General features: G+C 42.9%; 1 protein-coding gene across 4 annotated transcripts in view; it reads left to right on the top strand.

Annotated features, from left to right (window-relative positions):
• The first annotated feature begins 3536 nt into the window (after positions 1 to 3536).
• Positions 3537 to 24049, top strand: part of scn8aa (sodium channel, voltage gated, type VIII, alpha subunit a) — a 35613-nt gene continuing 15100 nt past the window's right edge. For 2 of the 4 annotated variants that reach the window (XM_041945049.1, XM_041945051.1), the window contains exons 1-15: positions 3537 to 3812; positions 8787 to 8905; positions 10745 to 10834; positions 11361 to 11489; positions 12076 to 12167; positions 15230 to 15451; positions 15727 to 15790; positions 15960 to 16101; positions 17571 to 17777; positions 17868 to 18149; positions 19488 to 19769; positions 21368 to 21503; positions 21741 to 21979; positions 23220 to 23393; positions 23642 to 23998. In XM_041945049.1, coding sequence (XP_041800983.1) covers positions 3537 to 3812; positions 8787 to 8905; positions 10745 to 10834; positions 11361 to 11489; positions 12076 to 12167; positions 15230 to 15451; positions 15727 to 15790; positions 15960 to 16101; positions 17571 to 17777; positions 17868 to 18149; positions 19488 to 19769; positions 21368 to 21503; positions 21741 to 21979; positions 23220 to 23393; positions 23642 to 23998 — 2811 coding nt within the window. Of the gene's footprint in view, positions 3813 to 8786; positions 8906 to 10744; positions 10835 to 11360; positions 11490 to 12075; positions 12168 to 12371; positions 12464 to 15229; positions 15452 to 15726; positions 15791 to 15959; positions 16102 to 17570; positions 17778 to 17867; positions 18150 to 19487; positions 19770 to 21367; positions 21504 to 21740; positions 21980 to 23219; positions 23394 to 23641; positions 23999 to 24049 lie in introns of all 4 variants that reach the window. The other 2 variants (XM_041945048.1, XM_041945050.1) reach the window with 1 other exon arrangement.

The following is a 24049-nucleotide window of genomic DNA, read 5'->3' on the forward strand; positions in this document are numbered from 1 at the left end:
TCGGCTGGACCAGAGCAGGGAAGGGGAAAAAAGGAAGAAATTATCAATCAGTTGATGTCGATCGCGAGGAATTTATCGGATTAACTATTTCGTCGAGCATTCGAGGCATTGATTAGACCTTTGCGAGAGAAAATGCCTCGTAGGGTAGGCTTCAGGTAGGGCGCCGTCTGACTGCTCCAGCCCAAAAACGCCAAAAAACTAGCGATTTTGTCACATTTTATTATCTATTTTTGGTTTTGTTTACCCTCCGGACTGCAGGATGATACACTTGAAACACCATACGGCTTCGAAAAAGGGGCTGATGCTATGTGAGTAGCATGATCCTCCTTCTATCATCAATAGCCAAGAAATGCACATTCCTCCAGGTGATTTTGGTGTGGCAGCATCATAACTGCTGTCTAATCGTCTCATTTCTTATGTTTCATCTCATATCCTTGACTGTGTGTGTTTTTTATTCCGCTGTCTAGCTTCATACTCCGGGCTATCTTGTGCACAGATAGAGCCCTTATTGATTTGGCACTCGACATGGCTTCACGGGTGTGGTGCAGATCCTTCAAGGCAACGCGCAAAAACGCACAGAATATCCCCGAAAAAAAGACAAATCAACCGTGCTTGGCTTTTTGCAGAAACAAGCGGGACATACTGATTTGGTTTATCATCATACATCGACATCACGCTTTTGACTTTGACAAATCTATGGTTGCTTTTACCAGCGTGACATTTTCAACATACAAACCACCCACTGCAGCAGCAGTGCTTTGGCCAATTTGGTTGTAGCGGGGCCACTTCTCTGCGCAACATACAGCCTCCTGCTTCTCTCTGTGGCCGAGCAGGACTTTTCTATTCACTGAAATATATCGGGGGGGCTGCGCATAATGGCGCCCACAGGCCCTCCTTAATTAACAGGTTTGGTAAACAAGCCTCCGTTTCTGACCGCGTCAGAAAATGACTGAGAAAGATGCCCAAAATGGGCCCGTTTTCTCCCTGAAAATGAGAGCGTGGCCGAGCCTGGATGTAAGCAATGTGCATCCCACGAACCTGAGACACAACAGGACGAGTGCTGTCACCGTGAGTTAGCCTAATAACATAGAATCGAACTGAAGGATAAACTGCAGGCCTGCAGGCGTCGAGCAGAAAGCCCAGCAAGGAGGGCCGGTGCGCAATCGAGACGATTTCAGCAGACAGATCGGTTATGTTTTTCTTTCTCTATCCACCCTGCACGTATGCATTCGTGCACGTGTGTGTGTGCGTGCGTGTGCGCTCGTGCGGTGCTGAAGCGGACAGCGCCAGCAGAGCAGCAGAAGGCTCAGTGACTGCGAGGTTCCGGGGTCCATTTTAAAACAGACGTCTTGGCTCACAGGCTGCATGTTTTCATGTGTTTTCCCCCTCCTCTCACACCAGATCACAGTTTTTTTTTTCTGTGGAGCGTTGTTAATTGGACTGTGTTATGCAAGAGGGGAGCGGGGAAGTGACAGGCCTTGTGATTCAGATATGGTCGACGTGGTGTTCTCCTTATTTAGGCTGCATCCACCTTTCCCTCCACCAGTTTAGGCTGAACAACGAAACGTGTGTGTGTGTGTGTGTGTGTATTGTCAGTTGGATTAGGGGTGAAGTATAATGCTGAAACTGTACCACAAAATCATCATCAGTGTCTCAGCTCAGGTGTGGCTGTGTTTCCTCTCAGCCCCCTCCTCTTCCCATCAGCACTGCCTCACATTAGTATATTGACCCTGAAATGCCCTGCAGCTTAAGCAGTTGTCATGTAACCATCATACCTTTTTTTTCTTTTTTTTTAACATCTAAGTGTGTTGGGAAAGAGGCTCCACTGAGTCATGTAGCCGTGAAGTGCGTTAGGATTTCCGTTAGTGTCTCAAAAAAATCGCAAGGGGTGAAATTCTTGAATGGCTCTGGTCTTTAAACTGGTGTTGCCCGAACATAAAGCTTGGCACAACTGACCAAAAACGTATCTCAGCTATGTCAATTACAGTATTTTGGTCTTTTTTGTCTCTGTAGGCTCTTGAGATTCACGACAAAACCAAATACTTTACAAGGAAAAAAATACAGCAACAAAATACATCAAATTACAATATAATACTTCCTACATATCATAGAATCCTTACGTTATCAAATATTAAATATGATTGCTGAATAATTGTTTATTGGTTATTGTTCAGGGATTGCATTTAATATAGAGTTTCATATCAACCTCTATAAATGACCAACAGTACATTTTGTGTTGTGTAAACATAGACAAAATATATGTGACATCATTAAATCTGATGTCATGTATTATCAAAATTCTGTTTCTTTATAATGTTTTACTTCTAAAATAATCAAAAGTGACAGAAACGCTGTCGTGTATGCATATTTGGCGATGCAGAATACATAAAAAACCAGCCCACCTTTGGTACCTGAGACTCCACTGGCCACCACCTCAGTATAACCATACGCCTAACTGATCTGTTGATGTTAATCAGCCACTGAGCGACTTTTAAGGGACCAGTTAGATTCACAGAATATATGATTACTCCAGTGACATTAAAGGATCGCAGAGCACAAGTCTGCTCTTGCTTCTGTTCGTCTTATCTCCTTAACTGAGATAAAGGCAACAGGAAGGAGAGACTGTAGTATAACTGAACCTAATATCTTAATATCATTAAATGGACAATTGATTTTCCTATAATTACTGTAAACTGTAGCTTTTAGCTTTTGGCAGCTATCTGCTTTTGTAGGTACACGAATGATGTCATCTATTTAAGCTATTCTTGACTGTTTTAATTCAATACCTGTGTACACAACAGAAAAGGTGTTGCATAAGATAAACTGTATCTTTTTATACCTTATAGTTCTTGAGAAAAGAAAAGAGCGAGAGAGAAAACAAAACATTATAAATACTTGTGCAAAGGCAGTGAGTGTTAAGAGACACAGACTACTAAAAAGTTGCTTGAAGTAAACATTCCTGCATCTCATTGGCTCTCGGCACTTCTCCCTGAGTGTGGATTGACAGTTGTACAAACATTGTAGAGAACATGGTTCAGGTGTACCTGGTTACCCTTTACAATCAGGATGTCTCATAGTTTTCTGCTCTGGGGCTGTTATTTATGGCTTGTTCTTTATCAAACTGATCTTATTTACACTCATTTGGATCAAGTAAAACCAGCAATTTGTAAAATGGGGACTGTAAATAAATAATGAAACAAGGATGCAGAATTCATGCAGCCATTTTTGTAGCACGTCATGCTTTCTATTGCCATTTTTTGTGACCTTATGCATTTTGTCACTTGTTCCGAACCTCTTATTCCCTACTCACAATGAAGTAGTCATTATTGCTGAAAAGTTACATTTTACAGCAGAAAATGATATTTTTTTTAACAAAGAACAGATGGCGTTCACTTGCTCAACATGCCAGATGGAAGGTCTTTAGAAAAAAAGTACTGTTGAAGTTTTGTTGACCATTCTTCCTTGCTTGCTCCTCCTGCAGAGCTACTACTGTGGATGGTACAAACCTAAAGACCAAGTAGCTGCAGGATGAAAACATGGCTGCACCCCTTCTACCGCCAGGACCTGATAGCTTCAAGAAGTTTACTTTGGAATCTTTGGCGACCCTTGAGCAGCGCATCAATGAGGAGAAGAACAAGAAGCCACCCAAGCAGGACAGCAGCTACCGCGACGATGATGACGAGAACAAGCCCAAGCCCAACAGCGACCTGGAGGCTGGGAAGAGTCTGCCCTACATCTACGGGGACATCCCTAAGGGAATGGTGGCGGTACCACTGGAGGACCTGGACCCATACTACCTGAATTCTCAGAAAGTGAGTACAAAGATGCCCGCGCACACACACATACATAATAATGTTATCATCTCTAATTTAATAGAGTTGTTTGAGCCAAAGGATGTTTCTGACTAGAGCTGGGTATCAAACCTCAGTACCTTTTGGTACCATCCAAAATGTGTCTAGTATCAGCAGCTGGCATCAAGTCTCTGGTCAGATTCAAAGTCTTGTTTGCTTATTCTTTAATCAGACAGCGCCTGATTTCATTAAAAAATGTTGCCAGTTCTTGTACGGCAGCTTGTGTTTGGACAACATTAAATTTTGGCTTTTTTTGTTCTCTGAAAAAATGTGTTTATACCAATGTAAGCATTGGGTATATGTCACGAAACGTACTTTACTGGCACTGGTGGGACTAAACTTCAAACGATACCCAGTCCTATTTATGAATGGTATTTGTCCCTCTACCTCAGGTGTCCTAAGTCTCAGATAATGACTGTACTCTGAAGCAGTCACAATATGATTACCTTGCATCACATCACAACTCAGCTGCCTGTTCTGCGATTGTAACCTGTTTCAAACCCTTTGATTTTGATTGCCATGTTAGTTGTGGTGCATTTTTTGAGATTCGGATTTCTGTAGCATTACTGGTACTTATTTGTTTCAAGCAGAAAGATTCTATGGCATCTTCATGAGTAACGAGCACATTATGTAGAACATTTTAAGCTCAAGGTGATTGTGATTTAAATATGACTGCAACAGCCCTGACAAGTGGGTTTGGTGATTTTTCCCCCCTGAATTGATCATCATATACACCACCTTTACTGCCTAGACAGACAGGTGTTCCGGTATGTCAGCCAAACCCAAACATGCATATTAATATTGCACATAATGTTCAGTGGATGAGTTGCCTCATGATGTCAAGATGAGTCACACATTACGGCTGGAATGTGCGCAGACAAAGCAGAGACGCTGTGTGGTTCGTGATGGTTGGCTTCCAGGTGTGCCGTGTTTACAGTTATTTTAATTCCATGATTAGGTTGCAGAATGTAATTATGTTTTCCTCCTCGAAGACCTTTGGGGAGTGTGAGAGTTGAGCTCTCGAGCTGTTGAGTGGGCCGTTGCCATATCTCCGATGTGCTCGCAGGGCTTTGGGGAAAAGGTCAGAAGCAGTAACTGTTGAAAGACTGTTGTTCCACATGACAGACTTTTCTAATTGTTCAAAAATTAATCTGTGGCAGGAGAGAAAGGCAGCAGCAGCAGGCTGGAGAGGACTCTGGATGTCTTAGAAGAGACACGTGTCTCTCTGGGGTTTCTGTCATGTCTGATGCTCAGCGTGAGGACGGCAGGGTGACCTTGAGAGTCTTTAAATGTCCCCATCATGTGTACCTGTCAACCAAAACTCTTAAAGCAGACTATCTATTTCAGATGACTGTGTCCTGCTCTTGTTGGACTAGTTAGCCTCTGAATAAAAGTAATAAAAGACATAAAAGCTGTTAGTCCCAGATATTGAGAGAGAGTGAAATGAAGACTCAGGAAAGTTAAAAACTTCTTTGAAATTTGATGCCATTTTGGAAAACCCTGAGCCATCTGTGCGCTGTGGAGCTCCTGTGGTCTGAGACAAGTGTTTTATTGTGTCAACCTGTTTGTTACTTTAAAAAGAAGCAGGAATAGTTTATCATAAAATGGCCGTCTTTACTTAAGCATTGATAGAGATGCAGAGTGTACTGAGGTCAGCTGAATGCTGCTGTGTTTATTAACAGGACTGAGCAGCACTGAGGCTAAAATCTTCTACCATGGTAACGCCGTTTGTTGTCTATTTTTAACAAAGAATTATGTAACAAAATTGGCATTTTTATTCAAAATGGTCTCCTCCAATCACAAATTCTTTTAAACGCTTCTGCACTTTTATACCTTCAAATATAGCAAGTCCTACCTGAAAAAGACAAGCTGATGACAACCTGTGTAGTCATCATCATTATCTGAACAGATTTTCTAGGATATTATGTGTGCGTTTAGGTGCACAGTATCTCTCTCCACGTTCCTGTCTCTCCGTCTGTCTCGTACCTCGCTGTCTTTACACAGTGCACGCTGACTGTTATGTAACACACCAGTCCGGTGCACAAGGAGGAGACACGATTCGGATGACACGTGGCAAACATGTCCAACGATACGTGGGACTGTTGATGGATTCACTCACTTTGTGTCCACACACAGTCCATGCATTACTGTCACAAACGTTTACAAGTTGGGCAAGGTTCTTTGTGCTTCTTGTGTTCTGCTTCCCGTCTCTGTGCCTGCCTCTACCGGCACCCCTGTCAGCTCTCAGCTTCAGGCAAATCTAATTATGGCCCTCGATCTAGTCTCCTTCTAATGCCAAAGGGAGCCGATGCTGCTTTGGATCCGGCAGCTCTAGCAGGAGTGACGTCAGATCAGGTGGTGACCTTGATGAGAGAACGTTGCTCTGTACGTCTTTGTCACTGCGTGGCAGCAGGCCGGTTCTGGATACATTCCTCACAGGGAGGAGGTGAGGAGGGGGAGGGTTGTGGAGAAATAACCGTAAAGGACAGCAGGTCATCTTCTTAATCACAAATTTTGAGTTGTGGCTCTTTTAGATAGTGTCATAGCTGAGACAGAGTGCTGGCAGGCTGGCTGGGCGATGACGCAGCATCCAGCCCTCCCTGCTTAGCTGACGGCTGGAGCAGGGCTGTGACACGCTGAGCCGAGCCAGGCCACGTCAAGCTCGGTGTCAATGTACAAGGCCAGTGAAACAGATCATTTTCAAGGAGAGGGGAAAGAGAGGTAGAGGGGAGGGAGGGAGAGAGGAAGTGAGGACAGGGACGAAATGGACGACATGTGCAAGGATGCATGAGCATACTTGCTCTCCTTCTGGCTGCAACCGGGCTCACTGAAATGTGCTCTACTGGGGAAGACCTGAAGGTGCAAAAAATGAGCTATTTTTCACAGAAAGGACAGAGCTTCTCACGATGTTCTAATATGTTAGTATATGTAATAAAATCTGCCCTATTAGGAACATAAATGCTTTCCGCCACCACACCTGTGTACGTGTATCAGAGAATAGGCAACATCTGCTCATCTGTCCTCCTTTGTGTGGATTAAAACTTAATATTTGCAGTGATCTCATCTCAAAAATCACAGACGTGACAGAAATTGATGTAATGAAGCATGTCAGCATGTCTCCAGACCATTTGCACATTCATAGAAAATCATCTTCTCTCGCACAAAGGTGACAGATTTTCCTTTTGCAAGTAAAATGGCAGTAACTGGGAAAAGGCATGACGGTTAGCATCTAGCGTGGCAGCTGGGCCCTACACCATCGCTGTATCAATGCGTGCGTGTGATTGTGAGGCTCTCTGGCTAAAGGACCCATAAATCGCAGTCCATTTACCATTTACCACAAGGGTTGACAGAAGGGGGCTCTTTGAATGGCTGCTGCTGCCCCCACGGATGCAGATGCTGCAGCCCTGCCTGATGGCTCGAGCTTCTGTGTTGAAGCCGCTCTCTCTCTCTCTCTCTCCCTCTGTCTCCCGCCCATCCCCCCTCCCCTGCTCCTCTCCTCCGTCTTCTGCCCAGCTCCCTCGCTCTGGCTCCCTCCGCCCTGCTTCTCCTCAGCCTGCTGCTGCCACAGTTGCTGCCTGCCTGCCTGCTTCTCTCGCTCTCCATCTCCCCTGTTCTCTGCCTTTCCTCTCCCCTGCTCTCCTCTTTGCTCAGCTCTGGATTATGAAATTTTCAGTAGCTTTGCAGAAGTTTAGTCATGCGTTACAAAAAAAAGACTCTCTACATATATAGCAGTCATACGTGTGTGTGTGTGTACGCCTGTGGATGACAGCCTTGGTTGTTCATTTTTGAGCTTTGCACATGCTGGATTGTGTGCACATTCAGTTCATGTGTGTGCTTGTGCATTAGTTTATGTGTGTCAGTCATGCATATGCACACAATGTATGTGTGCGATGGTTGCATTTAACAGAAATATCATGCTACCAGCAGCTGGGCTGTTTCCATGTGTGTCATTATGGCTGACCATAGTGCTGACCGGGAATGTTTACAGTATATGTATGAGAGTATTAACACTCAGGAGAGAGGCTGCTGCTCTGACCTATAATAGTAAGTAGAGAGTAAGATTATCTAATCATATTTAACTGTGCTGGCCTCAGTTGTCTGCAGATCTCAGTCAAATTAATATCAGGGAAGTCATGTGACAGAACTGTGTCTCGTCCTCCCGGCAGAAACGCTCCTCGTTTCGGTTCCATGTTCCTCCTCGAGATGTTTATGTTTCGTGTTAACAACATTTTACACATGCATCTCATTTCGGTTGCAAGTGCACACATTACATGCAGTCATGTGACACCATGAGCTCCCTTACTGAACGTCTCCCCTACCATTCTTCCTCCTCCTCGTCTTCCTCCCCTCTGACTCCACTGTCTCCAGGCTTCAGCACTGAGCCAGTGGCTCTGCAGGGCTTAATGTAGTGAGGGGTGCCTTGTTAAAAGCACAAGGGCCCATATCACTTGTGCAAATGCACAGTGTCTCATTAAAGTTTCATGCAAATCGCCATATTTTATTTAAACAATTATGAGGTTATCCACAGGAAGAGGATTGCCCACCCCTCTCAGTTTTTCTCGTTTCCTTCCCTTGAAACGATGTGCAGGACGGCACTCAGTGAGTGGGACAACATGCCAACATCAGAAACATCCTGGCAGCCATTTCCACCGTGTTCCAAATGTGTTGCCATTCACCTTATATGACAGAAAACGCACAACTCACTCCTTTCTGACCAAATGCACATATTATCTTTTATATTTTATCTAAATATATATGATTTATGTATAATGAGATGTACTGTATGTATGCAGTGAATGACAGTTCATTTGCTTTTGGTAAATGCTTTCAATGATCTATAGTGCATGTGCTGAAATAATACGTGTGTTTTAATCTGATTGTAAACTGATTAATTCTCTCTTTCTGTCTGTCTCTCTCTGTTTCTTCTCTCCACAGACATTTATAGTGCTAAATAAAGGGAAGACAATCTTCCGTTTTAGTGCCACACCTGCCTTGTACTTCATAAGTCCTCTTAATCCGGTTAGGCGAGTAGCTATTAAAATTTTGATACATTCATATCCTTTGAAATGGTGTCTTCACAGCAGAGACAAAAGGGTTTCCTGTCCATGTGTATTATTCATGATGATATGTTCTGTCTTTCTGCTCATACTGCTATTGATGTTTCCTGTCACTTTAACCACAGGAGAGGATACAGACAATTGGTATGTTACAGTGGCAACTAATAGCATGTCAGATTTCAGAAAATGATGATTTTTTATAAATGGAATCGCTTGCAGTAGCCATTTTGTCATTGTCAGGGAAGGCTAGCACAAATGATGAGTCATCCTTAACAGTAAGCCAGGCTGGACCTCTTAAATAAGCCTCATATGGTTTAATGCTGCATCATCCATCTCAGCACCCAGACTGAAGGTTGTACCTCTGTTTGTGTAGAGAGACGTCAAATAAAACTCAAGACATCGGATTTAGACAACAAGCTGTGGCAGACCAAAGCAGTATTTCCATAAAGTAGTTCAAATCTCCTTAATGAGTTACCACATGGGGAAAATGACATTGAAACTGATCCCTTTCTGATACTCGAACCCATCCAGCAACTGTCCACTGGCTACAGCTTTATTATATTTTACCAACAACCAGCAAACCCAAGAGAGGCTACAATACACAGACCCGAGTCTAAATGAGTACTTCACTGAGTTTCCTATAGTATTCCTATTATGTCAGACTCAACAATTTCAGCAATTGAAACAACTTCTTCTAAAATTCAACTTTTCCTTGTTGCATGAATGCTGACAGATGAATTGGAGATTTGGATGTGTTATGCTAGTAGCAGCTAATTTAGCCTCAAGCCTCCTCCTGTGATTTTGTTCTGCTGGCAATATGACCTACAAGCTAATGGTCAAGTACGGTTTTATGTGATGTGCAGCTATTTGTCCCAAATGATGCTTGACTGGATAGAGAGACTGGCAGAGGGAAAAGAGAGGGATTTTAATAAAAGGATACTCCAATGATATATTCTTTTAACATTCTGTATATTGGACATAGATCAAGAGATAACAAAACAAGTAAAACAGGGACACAGGAGTAGAACTGGAAAAATATAATATCTTTGAATACGGGTACTTACTTGATAATCATACTTAATTAAATCTGACATCATGGTAATTGATTAAATACTGAAATTATATAAAAATATTTAAAAAAATGTAATCATGCCTTAATTATGAAAAAAAACTCCTTAAAGCAGCCATTTTTGCAGCCAAAGATGTAATAATGTGGTGACAAGTTTGTCAAAAAAAAGTTATATTAACAGCATATTTGCTTTCTCCACCTTCCACCATGATAAATGTATACTTGTTTGCAGTGTGCAGCGTAGGCCTTTTCCCCTTTGTCATACAGCAATACTGGTAACAGCAACTAAAACTACTCTGAACAATGAACACATCAATATTGATTATTGCTCTGTCCCTACATTTACCCAATTTCCTCCCATTCTTAGCCAGAAGCCACAGCTATTACTGAACTCTGGCTGCCTTTAAAGCTAATTCTGTGGTTTTCCTCGCTTCCTTTGTGCAGACCTCGCTGACCTAAAACCTATGCAGCTTTGAAACGCACCATTGTTTTGGCCATGCCATTGTATTTCCACTAAATATATACCATTTAAATATTTCATGGGTAAAATAATGGCCTTTGTGGTAGGGAGCACACATAGCCACCTCCTGTTAAGTGCTATGAGTAGATTTTATGACATGTTGACCAGACCACAGAAATCACATTAGATGCATACTATGGGAACTGTGCATTTTTAACTGCTATGTTGAATATTTTCAATGAGGCTGATGAGGTTTGTGATGTTTGTGAGTGTCTCTGATCCATATTTTCCTTAACCCACTCCTCACTCTTTTCAGCATGATCATTATGTGTACTATTTTGACCAACTGTATATTCATGACCTTTAGTGATCCTCCCGAGTGGTCAAAACAAGTAGAGTAAGTACACATTTAATATATTCACTCAATAGCGTAAATGCATGCTAACTGCTAGCCAAGGGTTGTGCCTTTGTATTGCCATCACAGTAAATAAGTTGTGACAGCAAAACGAAGGACATTTCTATTAGCCTCAACTGCTCAAGTGCTAATAAGCAAATGTTGCTTGCACGCTGAACTAAATGCGAATACGCTAAACTACTTGGTGTTAACATTGTCACTGTGAGAATGTTAGCATTCTGATGTTAGCATTTAGCCCAAAGCAACGCTGTGACTAAATACATCTGGCAGAGTTGCTAGCATGGCTGGAGACTCTAAGGCACAAGCTGGGGCTAGCAAACAGCTGCTAACTCCTAAAACACTTCACAATATATATAACAATTTATCTGACTTTATCATTCCTGTGCCCTACACTCCACTTTGTCACTTCCTGGGTGTTTCAGCGGCTAACAAGGGTGCAGAAATGTAGATATGAGTGAGCTTTGATCCAGCCTTCTGAACTGATTCTGTCAACACATTTTTCTTTCAGGTACACCTTCACGGGAATTTATACATTTGAGTCTCTTGTAAAAATCACAGCGCGAGGATTCTGTATAGACGGGTTTACATTCCTTAGAGATCCATGGAACTGGCTGGATTTCATGGTCATTTCGATGGCGTAAGTATTGTTCTCCTAACTCAGACTGTCAGTGAATGATGAAATGAAATCATGTGCACAAATATTGCCACGTTGGTTTGTTAAAGAGGGTGGTTTTAGAGAGTGAGCTGTTGCTGCTATAGATGATTGTTCATCTTTTTTTCTTAAGTTTTTCTTTCTTTCTGTCTGATAACCCATCTTCTGTGTTTCCTCCATTGAGCTGAGACTTCTCTGCTCTGTCTCTTTGGGAAGTGAAGGTTTCCATCCGACACTCTGCGGCCTCCCTGACAACACCCACACCTCAGTCCCTTTCATCCGATTTATCTTCCTCCTGTCATCTAACTCACCCCCTCATTCACCTTTTCTCTCTCAATCTGCCGGAGTCTTCAGTTTAAGGCCCAGTATTCCTCCATTGACAACGTGCCACCCAGTGCTTTATACTGCCTTTACATGAGCAAATACATACCCAGAAATGACCAGCACCATGCAAAATACATCTTCATTGTTTGTAGAGCTGTCACGTAGCTCGTCTGTGTGTGAATTTAACTTTTCATCTCATATCTCCATGTAAATAACAAGCTGTTGTAACTGTGGTTTGATCCTGCAGGTATATAACAGAGTTTGTAAACCTAGGCAATGTCTCAGCTCTGCGCACGTTCAGGGTGTTGAGGGCATTGAAAACTATTTCTGTAATTCCAGGTAAGACAGGATGGGGCGGGGGACGGTGGGGCGGGGTCGGTGTTAGGTGTGTGTGTCTTTCTTTCCTTTTACCTTCCACCCTTCTCCTCAGTGGACAGGCTCTGTGAGTGGCGTCGTTTCCTCCTGGTTCGGTGGTGTTGTGCTCTTGGCGTGTGTGGTTTTGTCATCGTGTTTGTTCTGTGTGTGATCCTTCCCCTATTTCAGATATATAACAGAGTTTGTGGACCTGGGCAATGTATCTGCGCTGAGAACATTCAGAGTTCTCCGAGCATTGAAAACTATCTCTGTCATTCCAGGTGAGACTCAGTTTAAACACTAAGGCTGATCCTCTCACCCTTTCTTTTCTACTCACTATTATTATGATTACAATTATGATTTAAGCAACAACAAAAGAATTGGAGACAACCATTTTTTGATTTATTTTTCCTCCAAAATTATCAAAAATGGTACTAATACATTTTTGATAGGCTTTGCAGTCTCCTCTAGGGCCCTCTAAAGTGTCTGCACTCTCTTCTGCCCCAGTAGCACTCTCATTATGAGGCTCGTTTCCAAGGCAGCTGTGTTTCTCTTCAGAAATAGCTTTAACCCACTCCTCTCTCACCAGCTTTTGGCATATGTAAATACCCTGTTCTGTAGCAAAGGAAATTGTTGATAGAATATTCTCATTATAGAAAAAAAATCAGATCATTATGCATTGTATTTATCAGTTAAGTACAGATCATAGCTTCTCAAAATTTACCAGAAGTCAATTTATTACTAAAATTAAAGTGCAAGTGAAATTCAAAGATCACTAATTTTGTAGCACTAGTTAGTAACTGAATTGGACAGAGAGAATTCCATATCTTTGGAATCAGAAACAAACCTTTTTCATGTTGAAGTTCATACCAGAAAAGGCATAGCTCTTAGAGAGATCCCACAGAATACACCAATTATTTATGCATGAAGACTGCCAAGCCTAGTTTGTGAACATATCTCTTATGCTGCATGATGCTTTTCAGTCACTTGCTTTTACAATATTAGCCTACCAAGAGCTTGGCTGACAAATGGCATTGAAAGTTTGATTTGCCCTCTTTTGTTTTTTAGTTTGATTGATTTTTTTTCTCTCTCTCTCTTTTTTTTTTACGATCTACTTGAATGATATACCACACAGAAAAAGAAACGGTGTGCTTACATTGTAGAGGCTGGGGATGCAGATGGGATGGTTGAATGACCTCTTGACCTTTTTTGAGTGACACTGACCTCACATCTATCTATCTATTGATAGAGGATGTACAACAGATGTCGTGCTTACTCAAAAGAACCACTGTGGATGGCTTTTTTAAACAACCCATTCGTTTGGAAATATGATCAAGGAAATCCCTTAAGTGCAAATGAAAAGGAATCATGTTTTGATTTAAAAGAACAGTTTGGCATTTTGGGAAATATGCCTGTTTGCTTTCTGGCAGCTGACAGACGGCTCTGTCCTAAGCTAACAAAACCCACCTCCCCACCCAAAATTCTCTAATCAATTTTGTATCTTTGGACAAAGCTAGGCTAGCTGATTCCCCCTGTTTCTAGTCTTTGTGCTAAGCTAACTGGCTGCTTAGTGTAGTTTTATATTTAAGACATGACAGTGGTATCGACCTTCTCATCTTACTCTCTGATAGAAAAAGTGATTTAGCATATTTCCCAAAATATCAAAATGTTCCTTTAATGATAATTCATCAAGGCCGGTAGCACTGGAGTGAAGACAATTTTGCCAGCGTAGTTTTAGCCCAGCTAACAGTATTTCATGTGCATTGGAGGGCATGATTTCAAAAGATTTAAACAGGTTATGATAGTATTCTAATATAATATCCTACTAAAATTGATAAGTTAAAATACTTTGTTAATGTAATTGGCTCCATGAGATCTTGTTGGGTACTTCTTGATAAAAAAAGTTGTTATGATAATATCTGAAGAATGGCTCTTTGTTTTTCTTAATTGACTCTGCCAAGCTAATGGAGCTTTTATTGAGACTGTCTAAATGTGTGAGCCTAAATTTAAAAATGATTTTACCAGAGGATCCAGTGTGTAGAGCTGGTATAGCCCACTGTACTTCTGTGTAGAGAACAAGCAGAAAGGGGGGTGTGGGTCATCCTGCTTCCATTTGAATTCCTCGTGGACCCACGTGAAAGCTGCCGGTGGATGTCCTGAAGGTAAACCGATTGTGTCTTTAGTGAAGGTGTGGATGAGACAGACTGCAGGGTCACGGTGTGGGGAGTCAGTGCTTTCCGAATGATACCTTATACAAGACAGTTCAAGAAAGTGCCCACACTGGCACTGGCATTGAATTGCTCCGTTCAGCCTTGGAGTTTAAATGACCTGCATGCGGTTTCCAGCCCCTTGCCTGTGCCTCTGTCCTTCTCATGGCCCCTCGTTGTGCTGCTGTGCTCTATTCCTTATGGATTTCCTCTCACTTTTCTACAGTCTTCCCCCTCTTTTTCACTTTATCAATAATTGGCAATTAAAAAGAATATTTCTCTGTTAAAAAGCCAGCCATTTTTATTTTTGATTTGATTTGGGTCACAATGTTTTCTGTCTGGATAAATCTGAAGAGTGGGAAGGCTCCTAAATATTTCCTGTTTGTTTTGTTTCTAGAGATGTTATGTATGTAATCTGTCAGTTTTGTCCAAAATGTATTACTACCTATATCTAAAAAATTTTTTTTAATTCAAAAGCTTTAATTCATTCAAATTAAATAAATTCCCCCCTCTGTTGGGATGTTCCGTACAGGAAGTCATCGCAATATCACATATTAGCATTTTGGTGTATTATTACATTCGTATTTCACTGATTTAATGAAAGCATATTTCCTTAAATAACTTAATTAAAGTTAATATGATAGCAGTACACTATAGCCACTAGAACCAGTCAAAGCTGGATTTTTTCCTTTGATAGATCCCTAAAAAGGATTAGCATATTAGCAGTAGTCGTAGTTATAAAGGATAATTTTAATCAGAAATAGACACTTCAAAAATTTGTGCCTGGGGCATCAACATCTCCTGTATCACCTGCGTGGTTTGTGCGTGGCTACCCCCCAGGTCTGAAGACCATTGTGGGCGCCCTGATCCAGTCTGTGAAGAAGCTTTCAGATGTGATGATCCTGACCGTCTTCTGCCTGAGCGTCTTTGCCCTCATCGGCCTCCAGCTCTTCATGGGCAACCTGCGCCACAAGTGCGTGATTTGGCCAATCAACATCACAGAGAGCCACCTGGCCAACGGCAGCAAGGGCTTTGACTGGGATGAGTACATCATGAACGACAGTAAGTAAAGACACGGCGTCACCAACGGTGAGCTGGCAGCGATCTAGGAGTATGAGTCAGCCCATATGCTGGAACGACAAAACAACATGTCACTTTGGCACTGGATAGACAAAAAGAACTGGTTTGAAATTAACTGCGCTAAATTGAAAATGCATGCGCAAACTGAAGTCAGAAATTGGTCTGAACGGATTTACAGACCGTTGCAGAATAAACAACTGTATCTGCGACAGAATGTGAGTGAAATGACTCATTATAGCTGTTTGTTTTATCTTCAGCCAATTTCTACTTCCTGCCTGGCCAGCTGGATGCTCTTCTCTGTGGGAACAGCTCCGACTCTGGGTGAGTTGCCTTCTCTGCCCTCCTCCGAAAGCTGCTGATCCTACCAAGACCTGCTGTAGCTCGTCTATCTGCCTGAAGTCAGATTACATTAAAAGTAAATAGTGCTGAGTCATTTTCGGGCCGGGTGCCCTGCTCTCTCTCTCTGTCTTTCTCTTTCTCCACCCCTCAGCCGCTGCCCGGAGGGCTACACATGCATGAAAGCTGGGAGGAATCCAAACTACGGCTACACCAGCTTTGACAGCTTCGGCTGGGCCTTCCTGGCTCTCTTCCGACTCATGACACAGGACTTCTGGGAGAACCTTTACATGCTGGTAAAGCTGATGTGTCAATGAGTTGAGCTTGTTTCACTGGAGGCATATAACAAATACAACACATACAATTTGTCAAATACCTGCCTATAAACTGTGAAACTGCAGAGTGGCACTGAAATGAATTGATTAGTAGAAAATAAATTAGAATAAGTTATAGTTTTAGCAAAGATGCAAAATATTTGCTAGTTCCACCTCCTCAAATATTAAAATGAGCAGTTTTTCTCTGTTTTGTATCAATGTAAATTCAAAATATTTGAGATTTAGAGTTTGGGTCCATTCAACCTTAATCACACAGCCTAAAAAACACCCACTATTCTTAGACATTCCATTCAAGCTATTTGAAGCTATTTGAAGAAGTAATATTGGGTGCTCAGTAGTTGTGTTGGGTATTTTTCACTATTGACATTTTAGAGACTAAATTTTTAATTGATAAGTCAAAAACATACAGATTAATCAATAATGAAAAATCTGATTGTTGCCTAGTCATCAGCATCGTAGCATAGAGCAACATGTTGAAAAATTATAGATAGGTCATCTGTGTTGATCTGTCATCGTTTAATGCACGCTGTACGTTAAACCCCAAACCAAAAAGGACATTAAAGAGAGTAGCGGCTATCCTGTGAGACTTGGGTTCCCCTGCAGAACAGACTGCTCTGATACAAGCTGAGCTGTTCTCATCTGCTTACTGTAGCCAGGCCGCGTCTGTCTTGTCTGTCAGCCTGTTCCAGCCTGTGGAGACACTCCTGCCTCCACATGAGGAGGCCGAGTGGAAGGAAGGAAGTATGAAATATTAACAGCTCAGGATTACGGTATGGCCAATGAGGGAGATGAGACCTGATGGGAGCATTCCAGCTCATACCTCTATTTTTGTTCCCATCTTTCAAATACACCTCCCAACTGCAGGCGCTCACAGCCATTGTGTGCTGTATCTTTAGAATAAAGATTAGGCCGCCATGCCACTGCAGCTCACCTTACTTCCCATCTCCACTGGAGATAGCGTCCCAATCTGTAGAAATAGTTTGACTGCACACTGGCTGGTATCGTGTGCAAGGTAAAGTAGGTCAAAATGCACATCAATGCCTCTCCGCAATGAATAACACCACCTTGGTCTTAATGAGAACCTTAATGAGCACAGGATGTGAGATTATTCCTGTGCAGACCAAGAAGAGTTGTATATCAGTTCATCATAGTATGAGATGATAGTAGAGCTAATATCTGCATGTTAGTACTCATACCAGAAACAGACATTTTAAATGTAGTTCTGAAAGCTGTCTTTGAATCTGCTGTCCAGAGGAAGTTGAGTTGATTTTTGCACCCAGAAATACACAATCAGGCCAATTTGTGATGAGTCATTGCAGTGAGGTCGACACTTAGCTTGACTCGGGGCTTGAGATTATGTATCAGATGTCTTGAGAGGCTGTTCCCTCACCCCATCCTCTCTTCCCCCCACCTCTGCTGCCTCCCAACAGACTTTGAGGGCTGCAGGGAAGACCTACATGATCTTCTTTGTGTTGGTGATCTTTGTGGGTTCGTTCTACTTGGTGAATCTGATCTTGGCTGTGGTGGCCATGGCCTACGAGGAGCAGAATCAGGCCACCATGGAAGAGGCCCAGCAGAAGGAGGAGGAATTCAAGGCCATGCTGGAGCAGCTCAAGAAACAGCAGGAAGATGCCCAGGTCAGCCCTCTGGAGGACGGAGCAAGAAATTATCCCCGAGTCATGTCACATTATGGTTCTCACTTTATTCATGTGTTTACTTCTGTACAGGCTGCTGCCATGGCAACCTCTGCAGGCACAGTTTCAGAGGACGCAGTGGAGGACGATGGAGGAGGGCGTTTGTCTTGCAGTTCCTCTGAGATGTCAAAGCTCAGCTCCAAGAGCGCCAAAGAGCGGCGTAATCGTAAAAAGAAGTGGCGGCAGAAAGAGCAGGAGAAGGAGAAAGGCGACAGTGAGAAGTTTGTCAAGTCAGAGTCGGACGACGGCAGCAAGAGGAGCCGCTTCCGTTTCCCTGATAATCGCCTGGGTCGAAAGTCTTCCATTATGAACCAGGTGAGGAAATCTGTCTGTATAAACAGCGAGGTTTATGGAGCATCCTGAGTCACCAGAACATTGGAAATACATACATTACTTTGTCATCGTGTGTGTTGAATGCTTTGAGCACCGCATATGAAATTTTGTTTGGCAGAAATCTCACAGAACAAACCTCTGCATATAAAAGTGAAACTATCTGCATGTCCAGATACCACTAGAGGGTATTTTTTTCAATAATTTGAATAAACTGTCCCTTTAAGCTTTTTGAGACTCAGTGATAATTTTTAGTGTCAAACAACAAAGAGTCCAAACAAGACCATAACATCAGAACCACAGAGTGTAGAGAAGGTTTTTATCTCTATTGATAGAGGGGCAGCTGTGGCTTAGTGGTAGAGCAGCCGTCCACTTATCATTGGTGGTTCGATCCCTGGGCCTTGGGCAAGATATTAAACCCCAAACTGTTCCCAATGCTGTGCCATCTGCACTGCATGACTGCGTGTGAGTGTGTTAATGCTCATGATGAGCAGGTGGCATCTTGCCACCAGTGTGCTAATGGGTGAATGCTGGCTCGTGCTGTAAAAGCGCTTTGAGTGGTCAGTAAGACTAGAAAAGCACTATATAAATACAGTCCATTTACAAGTCCAGTATAGATGTCATTGAATAATGTGGCTGTCAGGTGAGTGATATTTCAGATTGAGAGTGCTGCTGTACTGTGTGGTGTTGCATGAGCTCTACAGTGAAGCATATAGTGGGCAAAGATATAGAAACACACATCCAGGTCCTGAATTATTTACAGCGATTACATGAATGTTTCAAAGGGAGCAATCCTGCAGCTTTGTTTAGGCCTCACTTGGGCACCACTGGCTCTCACTGGCAGAGGCTTTTCACTTTACATTCACCATCTGCACAGGCAGATATTTGTTGTCAAAAAGGTGATTTCAGTAGAGCTAGCATACTATGGCTGCAGCTATAATAATATTCGGATCAATACTTGCAGCAGATGGATGTTGTCATGACTCATGTACCTCTCCATGTTGTTTCAGCTGCCTGTGTTGCTGTCCTGTAAGTGTGTGTGTGACCTTGACAGTACTGAATATCACTGACCTAATTATGTATTTCCATCTTGTTTATTAAGTCACATGACTGCTCCAGCAGGATATGCCTCCTCAGGGAAAAGCATCCTGGTTGCATTAAATTTCCCACACCCCACAGATGTTGCCTTTCATCATGACCTCTGGAACTGATGACAAACAGCATATAAGTGATGGTGCAATCAATTGTAATTCGGAAAAACCTTGGACTACATCAGTCACACAAATGTCACCTCTCCTCTCCTCATGCTTCCTCTACCTCCAGTCCCTCCTCAGTATACCCGGCTCGCCTTTCCTGTCCCGGCACAACAGCAAGAGCAGCATCTTCAGTTTCAAGGGCCGTAGCAAGGACGTGGGCTCGGAGAACGAATTTGCAGATGACGAACACAGCACTGTGGAGGAGTGCGAGGAGCGTCGGGGCTCCCTGTTCAGCCCTTATCGGCGGAGCAGCTACAGTGGCTTCCACGGGAAGAGGAACAGCACGGTGGATTGCAATGGCGTGGTGTCGCTCATCGGCCCTGGGCCCGGCGGACGCCTTCTGCCTGAGGTGAAAATAGATAAGGCAGCTACTGACGACAGTGTAAGGAAGTCAATGAGTAGACCTATCTAGGCATGGCCCCCCTATCGTCCGTTCCTTTTCTTTCTCGCTCTCTATCCTCTACTCTGTCATCTTTGCAAGTCCGTATGTATCTCTTGGCTAAGCGCTCGCGCCTCCCCTCCCCCAGCCCCTGCAGTGTATGCTGCCCTCCGACAGTAGGCAAAGGATGGAGAAATAAAAACATTTTATAATGAATATACTATAGCCAAGATAGGTTAGTGGAACTGGGTCTATCAGTGACTTCCAGGCAATTTTGTTGTTTGATTTGAACGATGAATGTCAATGTTTGAATGTTCATATCAAATTTTTTATTCATACTTGCATCATACTCACACTATCATACAGGCACTAATCAAACAGACCTTTCTCTATTATCCCTCTGCATCCCCACTGGCCCATAAAATTATGGCCTATTTATCGAATCCTGATTAATATTTAATACACAACTTCATGTGTGGGATGTCATCAAGTTCCTGTTTAACACACACTAGTAATAAAACACAGTTTCTGTTAACAAACGGCATATAATGATGAGTTAATGTGCTCCAGTGTGTTGATGTGTTCCTCCTCCAGGCATCCAGGTCCTCTGCTAGCCTGTGTGGGTAGATCTACAGTAGGAGGCGGAGGACACAGAGGGGACCAGCACTATAGAGCCACAGACACTTCTATCTGCTTCCCTAATACACTGTTAATATCCCAAAGCAGATATACAAGTAACACACACCATCCTGTCAGGCCTTAATGATATCATTTAAGAATAAAAGGAGGGCTGCTGTCCTTGTCTGTCTTTACCTTTCTCTGTTTTCCAAACTCTCCCTGGTCAACATTAGTGAATTAGTTGTGTCTCATTCTAGTTAGCATGGTAGATTTAAACCCTAGACTAAAACAAGCATGACATAGACAAGTAGAACAATGGCTATGGTGTCTGTAATTTCCTCTCCTTCTCTTTGACTTTGAGCATGCTCATGCATGACAACTGGATGGATCTGAACTACCTGCCTCCATATGATCTCTTTACAATGCTCTTGACTTGGTGGTTGCAATATAAGTTGTATGGTTTCAAAGTAGGAAGATACAATAGCATCAATTTGGAAGTAACATTAAAATGGCCAGATTTGGGAGACATTTTGTAAAGTAACCTAATGATTATATTGCAATGGCAGCAAAGCCTCCATTATTGCATGACAGGACTGAAAATGCATTCATGCAGAAGCAGTTCTCCTTGCACTATATCTCACAATCCATTTATTATTTAATCGGGATGAGCTAATTACATTCAAACACAATTAGGTCAAGTAGCTTTAGACCACTGCTCCCACTTTGGCTGAGACCTGCATGCATTTACAGCATACACACATCTTCCTTGAAACCAGCATTGAGATAGAAAAGAATGAAAGATGCCCTGCCCCCACCCCAAAAATCTGACCCTCAACTACTTTTTCCTACCAATGCTGTTGTGCACTTCCCTCCGCCGGCCACCGGTGGTGATGTGGGATGGTGTTCATGTCCTCTCCATGGGTGCTTGATTCTTCCTCTCCTCCTGACAGCCAACTACTGAGGTTGAGGTGAAGAAGAAGCTGTCGGGCTCCCTGATGGTGTCTGTGGACCAGCTCAATACCTCCTTTGGGCGGAAAGAGCGGGCCAACAGTGTCATGAGCGTCATTACCAACACACTAGTGGAGGGTACTGCCACTTTAACCCAGCTATTTAACCTGCTCTCTCATTATTCTTTAACTAGGGCTGCTCTCATTGGTTGATTAGTTTGACATGAATTTCCTGCTTATCTGCTTTGCATATCCAACAGTACCAGATACATACAATGCATACAATTTTTGTCTATCATTTGATACCATTGCATGCGGTATGCTCAAGCATGCAAGTATGTTTGATTTTGATGTGTGATCCGCGCTATGTCTTCAGAACTGGAGGAGTCTCAGCGCAAGTGTCCACCATGCTGGTATAAGTTTTCTAACACATTCCTGATCTGGGAGTGCTCCCCCATGTGGATTAAGATCAAGGAGATTGTAAACCTGATTGTCATGGATCCCTTCGTGGATTTAGCCATCACCATCTGTATCGTCCTCAACACCCTCTTCATGGCCATGGAGCACTACCCAATGACTCCCGACTTTGAAGACATGCTGTCTGTAGGCAATCTGGTGAGTGGCAACCTTTTTGTTCTTTTATTTTTGTCTGATTAAAAGTCTCCTCTGCCTCTTCTTTGCAGCTCATAGAGAGGTGTTATTTTTGGGACTGTAATTGGCAGCCCTTTCATTACAGATCCAGAGTTGAAAGGGAAAAAAAACAACATTCTCAACCACCCCTCCCCTGCTGCTTTCTTGTATCCATGCTATTCTCATTTGTTCGCACACACACACACACACATGCTCGCTGTCTTCCCCTTCCATCTCTCTGTCTCTCCTCTGGTTAAGTGAAGCTGCTGTTTGCTTCAGTGGGACCAGCGTGCCTCTCTGCTGGTTGGCTGACTGGTGGGAGGCCTGCATTAATATTTCATGGAGCCTGATCGATGAGCTGCTCTAAAATGGTGCCTGAATCATGGCTTGGATAATTCAACCTGGCCAATCTCACTATTAGCATTTTTAAGGAAACCGAGTAAATCCTGCACTCTGATTGTTGTTTTACTTTTCTGCGTTACATCTAGTTTATCTATTGCAATGAAGAACCGCTCACTGTGTGTGTGTGTGTGTGTGTGTGTGTGTGTGTGTTTGTTTGTGTACATGAAAATGGACAGGTACTAATTTACAATTGAAAGAGCACAGAGATGTGTTATTTACCACTGCTGCTCCAGAATAATTTACCAGAAAAGATCAAGGGGTGGTACAGGTGGATATTTCTAGGTCACCTTGATTCAATATGAGTCACTGTCTTACACGCAGATACACACACACAGACACAAACACAGACTCGCAAACCTTACATGTGCTGTATGTTGTGCAATTATTCATTACATGAGTTCTTTGATTGAGGAGAACCCTCAGTAATTTATTAGAGCTGTTACGAGGCCACAGAGTGCCATTTTACCCTTACTGACTACAGAGTAGCTGGTGCGCACACACACACACACACACACACACACACACACAAACACACACGTACACTAACTTACTAGCTAGATGTGCTTAGATGTGATGTGTAGATGTAACTAGATGTGCTGCCTCTTTAAATAATTGGATTCATCCTACCAGTAATTCATTAACATGCATGTATCATAAGGGTAATATAATGTTATGCATCTTTCTTTAATGCACAAGTCAGATGGGTCAGAACAAATATCACAAATTTTCTCACTCATCATGCTTCACGTTCTCATGTGTTCTGTGAAACATGGTGTTGAGCCAAATCCATTTGTTCAAATCTGTTCTCTTTCCTATCTGCCAGGTGTTCACGGGGATCTTTGCAGGGGAGATGCTCTTCAAGCTGGTGGCTATGGATCCATATTACTACTTCCAGGAGGCCTGGAACTGTTTTGATGGTTTCATTGTGACGCTGAGTTTAGTGGAGCTGGCTCTGGCTGATGTCGAAGGCCTGTCTGTCCTACGGTCATTCCGATTGGTAAATTCTCATTTTAGCTCCTCTCTAACAGAAATGAAAATAGAGATAGCACGTGGAGTTTAGCATCCTACCATTTAGAAAATGTGCATTTTGTAGCTCAAAGTTTAGTCATTGTATGTGCTTGTGCTACAACATGCCTGTATGTTTATACAGTTTTTACTTCACTGAAGCAAAGCAGCAAGTTAGCACAGCTAAAATGTTATGACTGAATCATATCCATCCTACTCTTTCCACCCACCTCACTTCAGCTGCGAGTGTTTAAGCTGGCCAAGTCATGGCCAACCCTCAACATGCTGATCAAGATCATCGGTAACTCTGTGGGAGCCTTGGGGAATCTGACTCTGGTGCTGGCCATCATCGTCTTCATCTTTGCTGTGGTGGGCATGCAGCTGTTTGGCAAGAGCTACAAAGACTGTGTGTGTAAAATCGCTGCTGACTGTGAGCTTCCCCGCTGGCACATGAATGACTTCTTCCACTCCTTCCTGATCGTCTTCCGGGTGCTGTGCGGCGAGTGGATCGAGACCATGTGGGACTGCATGGAGGTGGCAGGCCAGGCCATGTGCCTCATTGTCTTCATGATGGTCATGGTCATCGGTAACCTGGTGGTGAGTGTCCAGACTGGGAGGGTGTGCAGGGTTTTCCAGAGAAACAGCAGA

This window comes from Chelmon rostratus, chromosome 10 (genome assembly GCF_017976325.1).
Source record: "Chelmon rostratus isolate fCheRos1 chromosome 10, fCheRos1.pri, whole genome shotgun sequence".
In the NCBI taxonomy this organism is placed as follows: Eukaryota; Metazoa; Chordata; class Actinopteri; order Chaetodontiformes; family Chaetodontidae; genus Chelmon; species Chelmon rostratus.